The sequence below is a fragment of the Engraulis encrasicolus genome, chromosome 19 (assembly GCF_034702125.1).
Source record: "Engraulis encrasicolus isolate BLACKSEA-1 chromosome 19, IST_EnEncr_1.0, whole genome shotgun sequence".
In the NCBI taxonomy this organism is placed as follows: domain Eukaryota; kingdom Metazoa; phylum Chordata; class Actinopteri; order Clupeiformes; family Engraulidae; genus Engraulis; species Engraulis encrasicolus.
Genome location: NC_085875.1, coordinates 39,035,967 through 39,050,331, shown reverse-complemented (window position 1 = coordinate 39,050,331; position 14,365 = coordinate 39,035,967). Strand labels below are relative to the sequence as shown.

General features: G+C 41.7%; 1 protein-coding gene across 3 annotated transcripts in view; it reads left to right on the top strand.

The window, feature by feature from the left end:
• Positions 1 to 12,420, top strand: part of LOC134435417 (protein AHNAK2) — a 33,625-nt gene extending 21,205 nt beyond the window's left edge. The window contains exons 7-8 of one of the 3 annotated variants that reach the window (XM_063184355.1): positions 82 to 9,384; positions 9,964 to 12,420. In XM_063184355.1, coding sequence (XP_063040425.1) covers positions 82 to 9,384; positions 9,964 to 11,817 — 11,157 coding nt within the window. In that variant the 3' untranslated portion in view covers positions 11,818 to 12,420. Of the gene's footprint in view, positions 1 to 81 lie in introns of all 3 variants that reach the window. The other 2 variants (XM_063184356.1, XM_063184354.1) reach the window with 2 other exon arrangements.
• The last annotated feature ends 1,945 nt before the right edge of the window (positions 12,421 to 14,365 follow it).

The window sequence follows — 14,365 nt, the reverse complement described above, 5'->3', positions numbered from 1 at the left end:
TATGAAATACTAAATTATAATAACATTTAATGAAGCAAAAAAGATGTTCGGAATACAGCCTATTTTTTGTGTCTCCTATAGGGTGAAGGAGGCTCTCCAAAACTGAGGGGTCGCAAGCCGAAGAGACAAGACGCCAGAATCTCATGGCCAAAATTCCCCTCGTTCAGCAAGGGGCGCAAAGGGTTTAAACGGTCCCACAGTACATCAGAGGCTGAGGAGTCAAGGAAACTGGAGATGAGCCCAACAACAAGTGACACAGAGTCACCAATGAAATCTCCACTGAAATCCCCTGATGGGAAAGAGAAGAAGAAGAAGAGGCTCAAGCTTAAAGTCAAGATGAAGGGACTTAGAAGCAAGTCAGTGGAACATCCCAGCAGAGATGATGAGCAGTCACTGGAGATACTGGAAGGTGTGGAGAACCAGATGGACCAAAGCGGAACCGACACACAATCTCCTGAAAAAATGCAACTGATTGGGGAACCTCAAGTGGTGGAGCAGGAGGATGTCGAAAGACAGGCTGCTAAAGCAGAAAACGAATACACATTCCCAAGCTTAACAGGTCCTGAAATGGAAAAAGGTTTACATAAAGTCGAGTTGATCACACTGGACAACACACTGAAGACAACGGATATCACGGCTGCTCTTGCGGAGGACAGTCAAAAAGACAAGAGCAGCCCAGAAAGCGTTAAGACGAAGGAGCGGTCTGAGCTTCGCATGCATATTCAAGGGAAGGATCTGCTTGATACTGTGATAGAAGGTCAGACAAAATCATATTCATTAAGCCAAATGGAACAATCAACTATCATCAGGACATCTGATGCTTCGACCTATGACAACATTGTGATAAGCCAAAGTGATTTCAGCGATCGTCAGATGGACATCAATACCCAGTCAGCAATTCAGGGGAAAAGAATCACTGGACATGGAGAGATGGACATGAGTATGCCCAAAGTAGATGTTTCACTCGACATGTCTGATATAGGTTTAATGAGGAAATCTCCAGGACAAGGGACTGAAAAGCAATGGAAAGAACCCGAGAGCTATGGAATTCGAACGAGAGGTCCTATGGCGGACATAGCAACATCAAAGACAACATTTGATTCCCTAAATGGAATCCAGTTCTCTGGTGGAGGTAGTGCTACCAGTGAAATGGACACAGACAGTGAGTTGAAATTTGCTCATCCAAAAGCTGTAATTTCTCAACCTACATCAGGGTCACTAGACACAAGTGTCACTGACAACAGCAAAGATGGCAGAACAGATATAAAAGTTTCATATGTTTCTGGGTCACCAATGGAAACAAGCATTGGAAAAGTGCTGGCAGATCTCAGTACCACTGATGGCAAAGTTAACGCAGAATTCAAACTGCCAAAAGTGGCCATGTCTGACTCTGGTCCTTATGAATCAGTAAAAATGACAAAAGTGGACAGCACTAGACCTCAGCTTCCGAGTCGGGAGGAACTGGAAATTCCAGGTATGGAGGCTGCAGCAGCACTAGCAGCACTACAGATTCAGCAAATGAAATTACCCCAGATTCATGAAAGAGATGACACCACACTGACTGATGAGATCCAGACAAAATCTAGATCGGAAATTGAATTCAACCTGGAAGATGTGAAAGCACTTGTTGCCAAAATGCCAACTTTCAAACTGCCAAGAATCGACATGTCAGGAATTCACACACACAGGGAAATAACACCCGATTCAGATAAAGCTGGAGCAACATCTGAAACGTCCCCTCCTGAGCTCTCAGAAGCAAAGACGGATGTGAGCCTTAAATTACCTGACGATACAGTGGAAGTAATGGCAACACCAACAATCAACATTAAACTCAAAGATCCATCAACCTCAATCAAACTTCCAAATGTTGAACTGGCTCATTTACATGACCACGAACCAATCACAGTAGCACATACTGAATGCTCAAAGACAAAGACTAAATTGACTAAAGTGGGCAAATCAACTGACATGAAATACAAGCTCCCAAAACGTGAGGATATTGAAATTCCAGGAATGGAGGCAATAGTGAAAACAAATGTTCAAATACCAGATGTCAAGTCAGGTATAGAGATCAAGAAACCTGCCACTTCGCCTTCCCATTTAGCTGAGGGAAAAACAGAGACACCAGCCACTGAGACCAAGAAGGAGAAAAAAGACAAAAAATCCAAGAAATCAAAGAAGTCCATTTCCAGCTTAGGTGTAACAAAGCCTGACATTCGCTTCCCAGATACTGGAATTGAATTGCCAAAAAAGACCACTTCCAAAGTCACAGTAGAAACCAAAGCTGTCTCTCAGGTTGATGATGTCCAAATGAAAGGCCCAAAGGCCACAGTGGACATCCAAAAGCCTGAAATAGCCAAAGACATTTCCATCAAAGGAGAAGTGGACACTTCAAACATTAGAGATGTGGTAGATGTTTCTGCCTCTGGTGTAACTGGAACAGTAACCACGGACATGCCTAAAGTAGACATCAGCTTGTCTCAGACAGAGGTGAAGGTAGATGTCCCAGGTACAGACATACAGAGTAAAGTAACAATGCCAGAGGTGAACATCGATGTCAAAAGCCCAGTTGGGGAAGTTGAAGCACCTGAGATTGACAGCAAGTTGAAGAAAAGGAAAATATCGTTTCCCAAATTTAGCTTCTCCAAATCTGATGCCAAAACAGTTGATGCCAATGTAACCTCGCCCAAACACACAGATATAGATGCCACTCCTCCCGAAAGTGAAACAAAGGACAAAAATACCCCTGAGTCTCCAAGTAAATTCAAACTACCTACTCTCAAATTCCCTAAATTTGGTATGTCTTCTCAGCATGGGTCAATAGATGAAGAAGAAACAGCAGCCATTAAAATGCCTGAAGCTGATATTGTGGATGTAAAGCTGCCTGCACATGATGTCTCATTGAGAGGGGACCAGACCATTCCAAGTGTAGAAGTTTCTGTTCCAGACAGTGATACAGTAGGTAAGATAGATGTAAACAAGCCACTATCAATAACAACAGAAGGGCCTGAAGTGATTTTGAGCATCTCACAGCCAGATGTGGGCATACCATCTGTTGATATATCAATAAAACCATCAATAGACCTGGAGACAAAAGAAGTTGAGCAACCATCAGCTGAACTGAAGGCCGAGCCAGTAGAAATGGAAATAAAATCACAAGAGGGAAAAGGTTTCAAGATGCCTAAATTTGGAATTGGAATGCCCAAGGTAAAAGGACCTGAGATAGATATAACTATAACAAAGACACAAGTCCAAGTTCCGGAGGGGAAAGCAGAAGTTGAGGCTGAAGTAGCAGATGCATCCTCTGCAAAAGCAGTTATTGATGTGCCAGATGTAGACATTGACCTTCCCTCAGTCGACGTGAAAGATGGGCCTGCAGACATTGACATGTCAGTTGAGGTTGAGGGCAAGGATGGTGACGTCAAAATGAAGAAAAGGTTTTCCTTTCCGAAATTTGGTTTCTCTCGTTCTGAATCGAAGGGATCAGATATGGATGCTGAGATTTCAAAGGGAGAAACCACAGCCACAATTGCAGATGTAAAGGAGACAGACACTAAAACACATGAAAGTGAATCAGCATCAAAGGATAAAGGTAGCTCCCCAACCAAATTCAAACTCCCAACACTTAAATTCCCTAAATTTGGCATGTCTCCCACAAAAGTTCAAGCAGAAGGGATAGACGTGGATGTCGTCAAAACAATACCTGAGGAAGAAATTCTAGAAGTTACAGTTCAGGGACATGATGTATCTGTATCTGGAGATATAGCCACAAAGGAACTGAAACTCACTGCAAGTGCAAATGTAGATGTACCCGCTACTGATGCAGAAGTACCAGAGACCAAAATGGAGACACACGAACTGGACACAAAAACTGCTGAGGGGAGCAAGTTCAAAATGCCAAAATTTGGGATTTCCTTACCCAAAGTCAAAGGACCCGAAATAAGCATGAGTGTAACAAAACCAGAAGTTGAGGTTTCTGTTCCAGAGGGAAAATTGGAGGTAAAATCTGGTGATGCTGAAATTGTAGTGCCATCTGCGGATGCAGAAGTTGGAGATGCTGCAGGTTTAGAAGACAAAGGCATTGACATAAAATTCAAGATGCCACAGATGTCGCTTCCAAAAATTGGAATCGCAAAACCAGAAGTCAAGGCCACTGAAATAGATGCAGCACCAAAAGTGGACATTTCTCTGTCCGATGGAGAAGTCAAAATCAAAGATGATTTACAAGCACAGGTTAAAATGGACATCACTTCAGTTGAACAGAAGGTGGATTTAAAAGAACCAGACATAGATATTAAAGGTCCTGAAGTTGAATTGAAAGACAGTACTGCCTTGTCAAGTTCACCAAGCAAGTTCAAACTTCCTTCTTTCAAATTTCCAAAATTTGGAGTTTCAACTCCCAAAGTCAAAGTTGATACAGCAGAACTTACTGCTGATGCTAAATCTCCAGAGGTCAAGTTAACTGGATTGGAAACAACTATGCCTACATTAGACTTGTCTGTGTCAGCACGCTTGCCAGAAACAGATATTTCTATGCCAAAAGTAAAAATTGATGGTCAGAAGCCTCATGTAGATCTTGATGTAAAAGTACCAGATATGCCTGATATGAAAACTTCCTCACTCCAAATCGATCCACCAGAGGCTAATATCTCTATATCTGCTGAGGGACCTTCTGTTAGCACTGATATTGTGATCCCTTCGGCAGATGTTCTAAAAGAACGAGAGATCACAGTGAATCCAGGAAAAATAGAGTTAAAACTTCCCAAAGTTGAAGGGTCAGCACTTGAGGGCGATGCTGAGATAACTGAGACAAATGTCCAGGGTCCTGATGGAGGCCAGTTCAAAATGCCAAAGTTTGGAATTTCCTTACCCAAAGTTACAGTACCTGATTTAAGCATGAGTGTGTCAAAACCGGATGCACCAGAATCAGAGGCCAAAATTGAGATTAAAGTCCCAGATGCTGAGATCGAGGCACCCTCTATTGAGACAGAACTGATCCAAGCAGACACTAAGGATTTAGATGCTAAAATGAAAAAGCGAAAGATATCATTTCCAAAATTTGGGTTCTCCAAACCAGAGGTCAAAGCACCAGAAGTTGATGTCACTTTACCAAAGGTTGATATATCACTTTCGGGGGGAGAGATAAAAGAGCCAAGGGTTGATGCTAACATTGCAGAAGAACCTGAAATAAAAGCTGATCTGGAAATTACCTCACCATCAAAATTCAAACTACCGACTTTCAAACTTCCAAAGATTGGAGTTTCAGCATCAAAAGGAGTTCCAGAGCTGCCAGAAGTAGACGCTCAGTTAGAAACAGCTGAGCTGAAGATTTCAGGGAGTCTTCCAGTTATTGAAGGTGAAGGACCAGGTCTGGAGGTAGTTGTTCCATCTTTAGATGTTTCTCTGCCTGAAGGAAGGGTCGATGTAGAAGCCCCAAAGGTTGATGTGGAAGCCCCTCTAACTCGAGGGAAAGTAGATATGCCTGTAGTAGATGTAAAAATGAAGAGACCAAGTTTTTCATTTCCAAAGTTTGGCCTATCAAGAGCAGAGGCAAAGGCTCTAGAAGTTGACATTCCAGAGGGACAGGTTGAGGTCACCCAGACAGATCTTGATGCTAAGATTTCAGAGGCTGAGGTTCAACTGAAAGATGCCAATATCACTTCACCAACAAAATTCAAACTTCCTACAATCAAATTGCCAAAGATTGGAGTGTCAAGAGATACAGTTGAGATCCCAACTGCTGTTGATGTCAAAGCACCTGAGGTCAGTCTTGGTGATGCCAGCTTTACAATTTCAGGAGATACGCCAGTAGTTGAAGTTGAAGGCCAAGGAATGGATGTCAAGATTCCAGATGCCGAGGTGGACGCCGAGAGCCTAGACATGAAGCTCAAACTCCCAAAGTTTGGAATCTCTTTACCTAAAGTGAAGGGTCCTGAGGTAGATGTAAGTGTGCCCAAAACAGATGTGGACGTTTCACTCCCAGAGGTGAAGGCAGATGTGGAAATTCCATCAGTTGAAGTAAAGGGAGAATTACCTGATGCCAGCCTAAAGGATATCAACATAAAAGTGAAGAAACCTGGCTTTTCATTCCCCAAATTTGGATTTTCAAAACCAGAGGTTAAGGGAGCTGAACTTGATGTCAGTCTTCCGAAAACAGACATTTCTGTAAAAGGGAAAACAGACTTGACGTTGCCTGAAGTTGAGGCAAGAATTGCAGAAGGAAGCATCGAAGCAAAAGACTCAAAAGGTATTGACATGAAAGTGAAGAGACCAAGTTTTTCGTTCCCAAGATTTGGATTTTCAAAACCAGACGTGAAAGCGTCAGATATTGATACCAAAATCCCAGAGGTCAACATATCTCTTCCAGAGGCAACAGTAGAGGTGAAAGCACCAGAAATTGATGTTAAGGTTCAGGGAGATATTGAACAAAAAGACGCAAATATTCACACCTCACCATCAAAATTCAAACTTCCAACTATAACATTTCCCAAAATTGGGGTTTCAGCACCAAAGGTGTCAGTAGAAGCACCCAGTGTAGATGTTGATGTTAAGGCCCCTGAAGTAAATTTACCAGATTTAGAAGTTAAGGCTTCAGCAGATGTTCCTGAAGTAGATCTGAAAGGTCAAACCGTCCAGACACAGCTTCCCTCCATAGATGTCAGTACAGATATTGAAGCACCTGAGGTTGATGGACAGGGAAGTAAATTCAAGCTCCCAAGTTTTGGAATCTCTTTACCAAAAGTGAAAGGTCCAGAATTTGACATCAGTGTAACAAAACCTGAATCGGATGTGTCATTGCCTGAAGGAAAAGTGGATGTTGATGTTACCCTGCCTGAGGGGAAGATGGAGGTACCTGCAGCTGACGCGAAGGGTGCTGAGGTAAAAATAAAGAAACCAAGTTTTTCATTCCCCAAGTTTGGGCTATCAAAGCCAGATGTTAAAATTCCTGATGTTGAAGTGAACGTTCCTGATGTTGAAGTGAATATGCCAGATGTTGATTTGTCTCTACCAGAGGCCAAGGTGGAGATTAAAGGTCCAGAGATTGATTTCAACATTCCAGAAGGAGATGTTGAACACAAAGACATGACTATTCAAACCTCGCCAACAAAATTCAAATTACCATCATTTAAATTCCCCAAGATTGGAATGACAGCACCAAAGGGGTCAGTAGAAGCACCGAGTATAGATGTTGATGCAAAGGGACCAGATGTGAATCTGACAGATGCTGAGCTTGTCTCAGGGACACTTCCAGATATTGACATCCAGGGCCAAAATGTAGATGTACAACCTCCCTCAGCAGATGTCAGTGTAGATGTAGAAGGAAGCAAGTTTAAACTTCCCAAATTCGGAATTTCTCTGTCAAAAGTAAAAGGCCCTGAATTTGAAGTATCTGCTGAAAAAACAGACGTGGATGTCTCCCTGTCTAAAGAACTTGATGTTGATGTGTCACTACCTGAATTGACAGCTGAGGCCCCTCAAGTTGACTCTAAGGGTATTGATGTGAAAATCAAGAAGCCAAGTTTTTCATTTCCAAAGTTTGGGTCATCTAAGCCGGAGGTGAAAGTTCCTGATATGGAAGTTAACATTCCAGAAGTTGACATATCTATACCTGAGGTGAAAATGGAAGTGAAAGAGCCAGAGGCTGAAATCAAAACTCCAGATAAAAATATCCACACGTCACCATCAAAGTTCAAACTCCCCACATTTAAAATGCCCAAAATTGGTGTTTCAACATCAAAAGGGTCAATTGAAGCACCAAGTGTAGATATTAGTGTAAAGGCAGCAGAGGTTAATCTACCAGAAACTGAACTTAAAGTCTCAGGTGAAGTGCCTGAGGTTGATTTCAAAGGTGTGGATGTACAGCCTCCATCTATAGATACAGATGTGCATGTAGAGGGACCTGAAGTGGAAAGCAGCAAGATGAAGTTACCAAAGTTTGGAATTGCCCTGCCAAAGGTGAAAGGCCCTGAGGTTGAAGCAAGTATCTCAAAACCAGATGTGGATATTTCTTTGCCTGAAGGAACAGTACAAGTGGAAGCGTCTTTGCCTGAGGGCACCGAAGTTCAATTAGAAGGCACTGAAATAAAAATGAAGAGAGGGTTTTCATTCCCAAAGTTTGGATTTTCAAAACCAGACATTAAAGCCCCTGAGGTAGATGTCAGTCTTCCAAAAGTTGAAGTTTCTCTACCAGAAGGAAAAGTAGAGGTCAAGGAGGCACCAGAGGGAGATGTGCAATTAAAAGATGCAGGTGCTGTCACCTCACCAACGAAATTCAAACTTCCTACATTCAAATTCCCCAAGATTGGCGTTTCCGCTCCAAAGACGGAGGTGGATGTTGATGTAAAAGCGCCTGATGTCAGTGTAACAGACGCTGAATTGAAAGTCTCTGTGGACATTCCAACTGTTGATGTCAAGGGCCAAGCAGTGGATGTGGAAGTGAAGGCAGAAACCCCTGAAGTGGACACTAAAGGTATTGATGTAAAAACGAAGCGCCCAAGCTTTTCATTCCCAAAATTTGGCATGTCAAAACAAGCAGTGAAAGCTACAGATGTTGATGTCACTCTTCCAGAGGCAGATGTTTCTCTTCCCAAAGCTGATATTGAAGTCCAGGACACAGCAATAAATGTTGAAGTTGCTGAGAGTGAAGTTGAATTGAAGGATACCAACATTTCTGGCTCACCATCAAAATTTAAACTCCCCACCATTAAATTCCCAAAATTTGGCATCACAGCTCCAAAAGTGACAATTGAAACAGAAAGTCTGGATGCTAGTATAACAAAACCTGATATAAATATGCCAGATACTGAAGGTGGTGTTGCAGGAGATGTATCATCTGTTATTACAGTACCTACTGTAGATATCAAAGCACCAACTGTTGATGTCAACATTAAGACAGAGGATGTTGACATAAAGGGAGAAGGAAGTCAGTTCAAACTTCCACAATTTGGAATAGAATTACCAAAGGTGAAAGGCCCTGAGGTGACTGTAACAAAGACTGACATGACTTTACCAGAGGCAGAAGTGGACATTAAGGTGGATGGTTCTGATGCTGAAAAAGCCTCAGCAACAGTGAAGGTGGATCTACCTGGTGTCGATGCGAAGGGCATTGCCGTTGATATAAAGAAACCAAGCTTTTCACTCCCCAAATTTGGCTTTTCAAAACCAGATGCAAAGACCCCTGAAATAGATACCACACTACCACAAGCAGATATGTCTTTGCCAGAGGACAGCCATGGAGCATCTAAGCTGGATATTGACGTTGAAGCTGAGGTGAAGGATGCAACTGCCAGTGGGTCACCATCCAAATTTAAACTTCCCACCATCAAATTACCCACATTTGGAGTAACAGTTCCAAAGATTGAACCACAGGAGTCTGATGTGCAGGTGAGGGTGCCCGATGTACCAGAGGTTGAAATGAAAGTATCTGTGGAGCCTGTCTCAATTGATATTCCCATACATGCACAAGAATGTGATGTAGATGTAGAGACTGGAGGGGTGGGAACAAAGGGGCATGGTATTAAATTCAAGTTACCTACATTTGATGTAGCACTCCCCAAGGTAAAAGGTCCAGAAATTACAATGCCTGAAGGAGAAGGTTCTTTACCAGAATCCAAATTGGAATTAGAGGGAGCTATGGAAGGTCCATCAGTTGAAGCACAAGTAGACATGCCTGAGATTGATGTGACAGCAAAGACACCTGGCTTTTCTTTCCCCAAATTCGGCTTTGGTAAACCAGAAGTGAAGTCTCCTGGGCGGGAAGGAAAGACACCCCAAGCAGATGTCTCAAAGCCAGAAGTTACAAGTGAAGTCCAAGATGTGTCATTAGGTATTAGGAGTCCACAAAAAGAAAGTGCTACTTCATCCCCAACAAAATTCAAACTCCCAACATTTAAGTTACCAACATTTGGAGGTTCACCAGTAAAGAGCCCTGTAGAAGTGACTGTTGATTCTTCTCTACCACAGGGAGCAGCTGAAGTCAAGATGGCTGATGCCGACATCAAGGCATCTGCATCTGGGGAGACTACAGATCTGGATAAGAGTGAAATCACAGTTGAAGTTAAGCCAAGGATGTCATTTCCCAAATTTAGTTTTTCTAAACCAACAGTTAAAGCGCCTGAGGTTGATTTGACACTACCTAGTGCAGCTGTTACTTTACCAGAGGAAAGTTTAGAAGCAGAAATAGATGTGAAGGCCCCAGAAACAGAATATAAAGATGACGCAGCTACTGTCACTTCCCCAAGTAAATTTAAACTTCCAACCATTAAATTACCCAAATTCGGCACTAGCCCAATAACTCCAACTGAGGTAGAGGTTTCACTTCCTAAGGTAGATAGCTCATCAACAGTTAAAAGCTCTGAAACTCAAGATATCCCAGCAGTTGAGGGAACAGTTGCATCAGGTACATCAACACCAACAGGAGAGGGAAAGGCTATCGGATCACCCAGCAAATTTAAAATGCCCACTTTCAAAATGCCAAAGTTTAGTTATTCGAGGACAAAGCCTGAAGAAGGCGCTAAGTCCCCCTCCGATGCCAAGCCTGAGGACTCCCCAATGGAGACAGGAGACAAAGACAGCTCACAGGTAACAGACACGTCACCCAAGTTCACTTTGCCCACAGTTAAGGATGTTCTGCAGAGTTTTGATGTTGAATTCCATGTCCCCACATTAGATGGAACAGATGAAACAAAAGGAGATACCCCTCAACCAGGTGAAGGAGAACTGAGGCCTGCGGTTAGTGGGTTGAAGCAGGACATGGAAGCATCTGTAGATGCTCAAGAGAAATCAAAGTTTGCTTTGACTTTCTCTACACAAGGATTGACTCTGACGTCAAAGGAGAGTGGTAAAGTGACAAAGACTGATGTAACTATAACAGAGTGCACAAAAGAGGAACAGGTATTAGAGCCTCAGACAGAGCAGAAATTGCAGGATACTAAGGAGCCACAGCCACAGTCAAGCCCTGAAAAAGGCAGCTGGTTTAAATTCCCCAAATTCCCATCTCCAACCAAATCTGTTAAACTCATAGAGGGGGGTGTAGGAAAAACTAGTGAGGAGCATGAGCAAAATATTGACAGTGACAACGTGGAGACTGACGTCAGTACATCATGGTCAGTGAGATCATCTGATGCCTTTGCTGACGACAGCTCTGCGCCAACAACTGAGCAGATCATAACTTCACCAACAAGAGTCACAGTAAAATATGCTGAGCCAGTCTCGGCTGGAACAGGCAATTTTACGTCTAAAATTATCACCTCCACTGCCAGGACCGAACTTATATCCATGGAGCCCGATCTGCCAGAAAAGGTGAATATCTCCTTTTCCTCTGACAGTTCATCCGTGGATACACTAAGGCAACAGTCAGGGGCATACCACATAATCACATCAAATGTACAGACCCTTCCCAACACGCAGCAAGCTATGCTCCTTTCAGGATTGGAAACCCAAGCCCTCCAGTCCCTTCCCCTTGAGCAATTAATTGTCAAAACCACAACCTCCCCATGGTCAGTACAGGAAACTAGCACGATGCAAGAGGGCAGCATAGTGGTAGAGAAGCGCATCATCAAGGAGGTGTCAGGCGAGAGCTCGGAGACCATGGTGATTACGCAGAAAACATGCATGCTCGACGCTGACTCTGGAGAGCCCATCAGCAGTTTAGCAGCCTCGTCCTCTCAGGCGTTGCGAGACATAGTGCGCACAGAGAAAATGAATTTTTTTGAAGGCAAAGACATGCCACAGGAGAGCACTGTCGTGACTAGTGTTGTGACCACGGAGAAACGTGTGATCAAACGCACCACTGAAGAAGAACAGGGTGAGAAATGATCTGAGGAAGAGGCCCGCAGTTGTGCACCAACTAGTTCATAGTGCATCAGTTCATACTTCACGCACATGTCTGTAGTTACACAAACATGGGCAGGTCTATGATACAGTACATAGTGTACAGGTGTGCAGCTTTAATTTATTAACAGATACAGTAAAGTTTGTTGTCTTTGTTGAGAGCAAATTGTTACACGTGTGTGCATCCACTGCCAAAAGCTTGTAGACTGAAAAGATACACTACCGTCTTTGTGATGTGTATTATCAGTGGGTGTGGTTCTCTATCTTAACATAATTTACAATAATTATTCAGAAACCATTCAATGATATATCAATGATATGCACACACTATTAAAATATTGATGTCAGTTGTAGCAGCAGTGTAATATATAATGAAATCTGTATGGCTAAAATGAATATTATGAAACACTGTCAGCTTAAAAACAAGAAGGTATATTGAAGCAAATATTATTATTGAAAAAAATAATTAAGATATAGCTGAACAAAATATTTTAAAGCCAGAGTATAAAGAAACACACTGAATTTTCAACAAAATGTAAAATAAAATGGTGATATATGTTATGTTGTAAATAAATTTTGTTTTATTAACGTTTGCAAGTTTCTTTAATGCAGCTGATATTATTTTTACCCTTGCTCAAGATGCAGCATATTGACAAGATCAGGTTTAATAAAGCTCTGGTGGAAATGCCTCATAGTTGTGATTGTGTGATTAAAATGCATGTTTTCTGGATTGATTGTCGTTTAAACATTTAATAGTAAAGTTCCCCTTTGTATGTTAACAAAACTGTGGTAGTACAAAAGATTGAAACTAGCAGTGGCCAATACCCTAATGATGGACTCATGAAGATGAATGATGGATGATGAACAACAATGGGACTGGTTGCCAGGGTCTCTAATAAGGTGAGCTTGACCAAAGGCATAAGCAAATTTGAATAAATAATGAATATACTGTATATAATAGACAATTATGTATATGTACATGTACATGTATTGTGCAGGCATTGGTAATCCACTAGCCTGCACATTTTCACACAAAGACTTAAAGGGACACTGTGCAGGAATTGGACAAAAAAGGTACTGCAACTATGCTGCCCATTGAAACTGGGCTGTCTATTGCCATAAAAAGTTAAATTTTTCCAGTCATAGTGAATACTTAGAATTTGATGGTGGTGGTAAGTATTCATTAAAAAGGTAGCAGGTAACTGCGCAGCTGTCTGCTTCCAGTTTAAAGGGACACTGTGTGAGATTTTTAGTTGTTTATTTCCAGAATTCATGCTGCTCATTCACTAATGTTACCTTTTTCATAATACTTACCACCACCATCAAATTCTAAATATTCATTATGACTGGACAAATTGCACTTTTCATACATGAAAAGGGGGATCTTCTCCATGGTCCGCCATTTTGAATTTCCAAAAATAGCCATTTTTAGCTGCAAAAATGACTCTACTTGGACCATACTAGAACGTATTTGTTTATTACTTAATAAACTTTCATGTAAAGATTAAATGTAGCAATAGGCAGCCCAGTTTCAATGAGCAGCATAGTTGCAGTACCCTTTTTGACCATTTCCTGCACAGTGTACCTTTAACATTATGTTTTTCTAATTACGTGTTGCTCTCGTTGAAAGAGACACATGCATATCATTGCATCACATGTAAATGGCCTCATTGTGCATCATTCCCACAAACACAATAGTCAGAGCATGTGTAATGGCATATTCAGTTCATCACAGGCACCACACTGACCTCTTGTGGAGGTTACCCTCATTTCACTGATCAAATGCAACCTACAACTGCCTCACCATCTCAAGATCTCTGAGGCCCAGTACAAATAACTGTGTTGTTGACATTTTTGTCAGTGCTGCAGCAGTGGCTATCTATCTTGATGTGCAGGTATTTTTCACAAGGTAGCTTTTAATACCCTGCATATTATATGAATTAACATTTACATGCAAATATACATGTAGCCTAATACAAATGTGCAACAGTGTATAAGAATCTATGAAGATATAACCAAAACACAACTTCCTCAGCCTAAAGAGATAAGAAGACAAATAGTCCTCAAGAGACTTTCAGAGTGACACCTATGTAACCAACAGCTGTATAATGATGGTGTGTAGGATTGTTTAGATCTACTAGCTGTCACCACTTTTACCCTGCAAATGTTTCACCATATGCACACGACATAGTTTTAATTTATGGATAATTTTACCTTCATTAGTGATTATAAGTAATTATATCACTTTCACCTGCATACTAAGAATCTCAAGTTTAAGAAGAGGAGCAACAGTGTGGTGGTCTAACTTGGGATAAAGGTAAGGACAATTAAGAATGGGTTTGGAATGTACTGTAAATATACAGTGAGAGTAATAAGTATTTTACCCCTTGCTGACTTGTGCCGTAATATAGACATGATCTGACCATCATTTTAGGTGTAACATGCAGGGATAAAATACTAAAAAATAAAATCCAGAAAATGAAAACCATCAATCTGTCTGTCTGGGGTTAACACAAGATTTGACCTCGTGGGG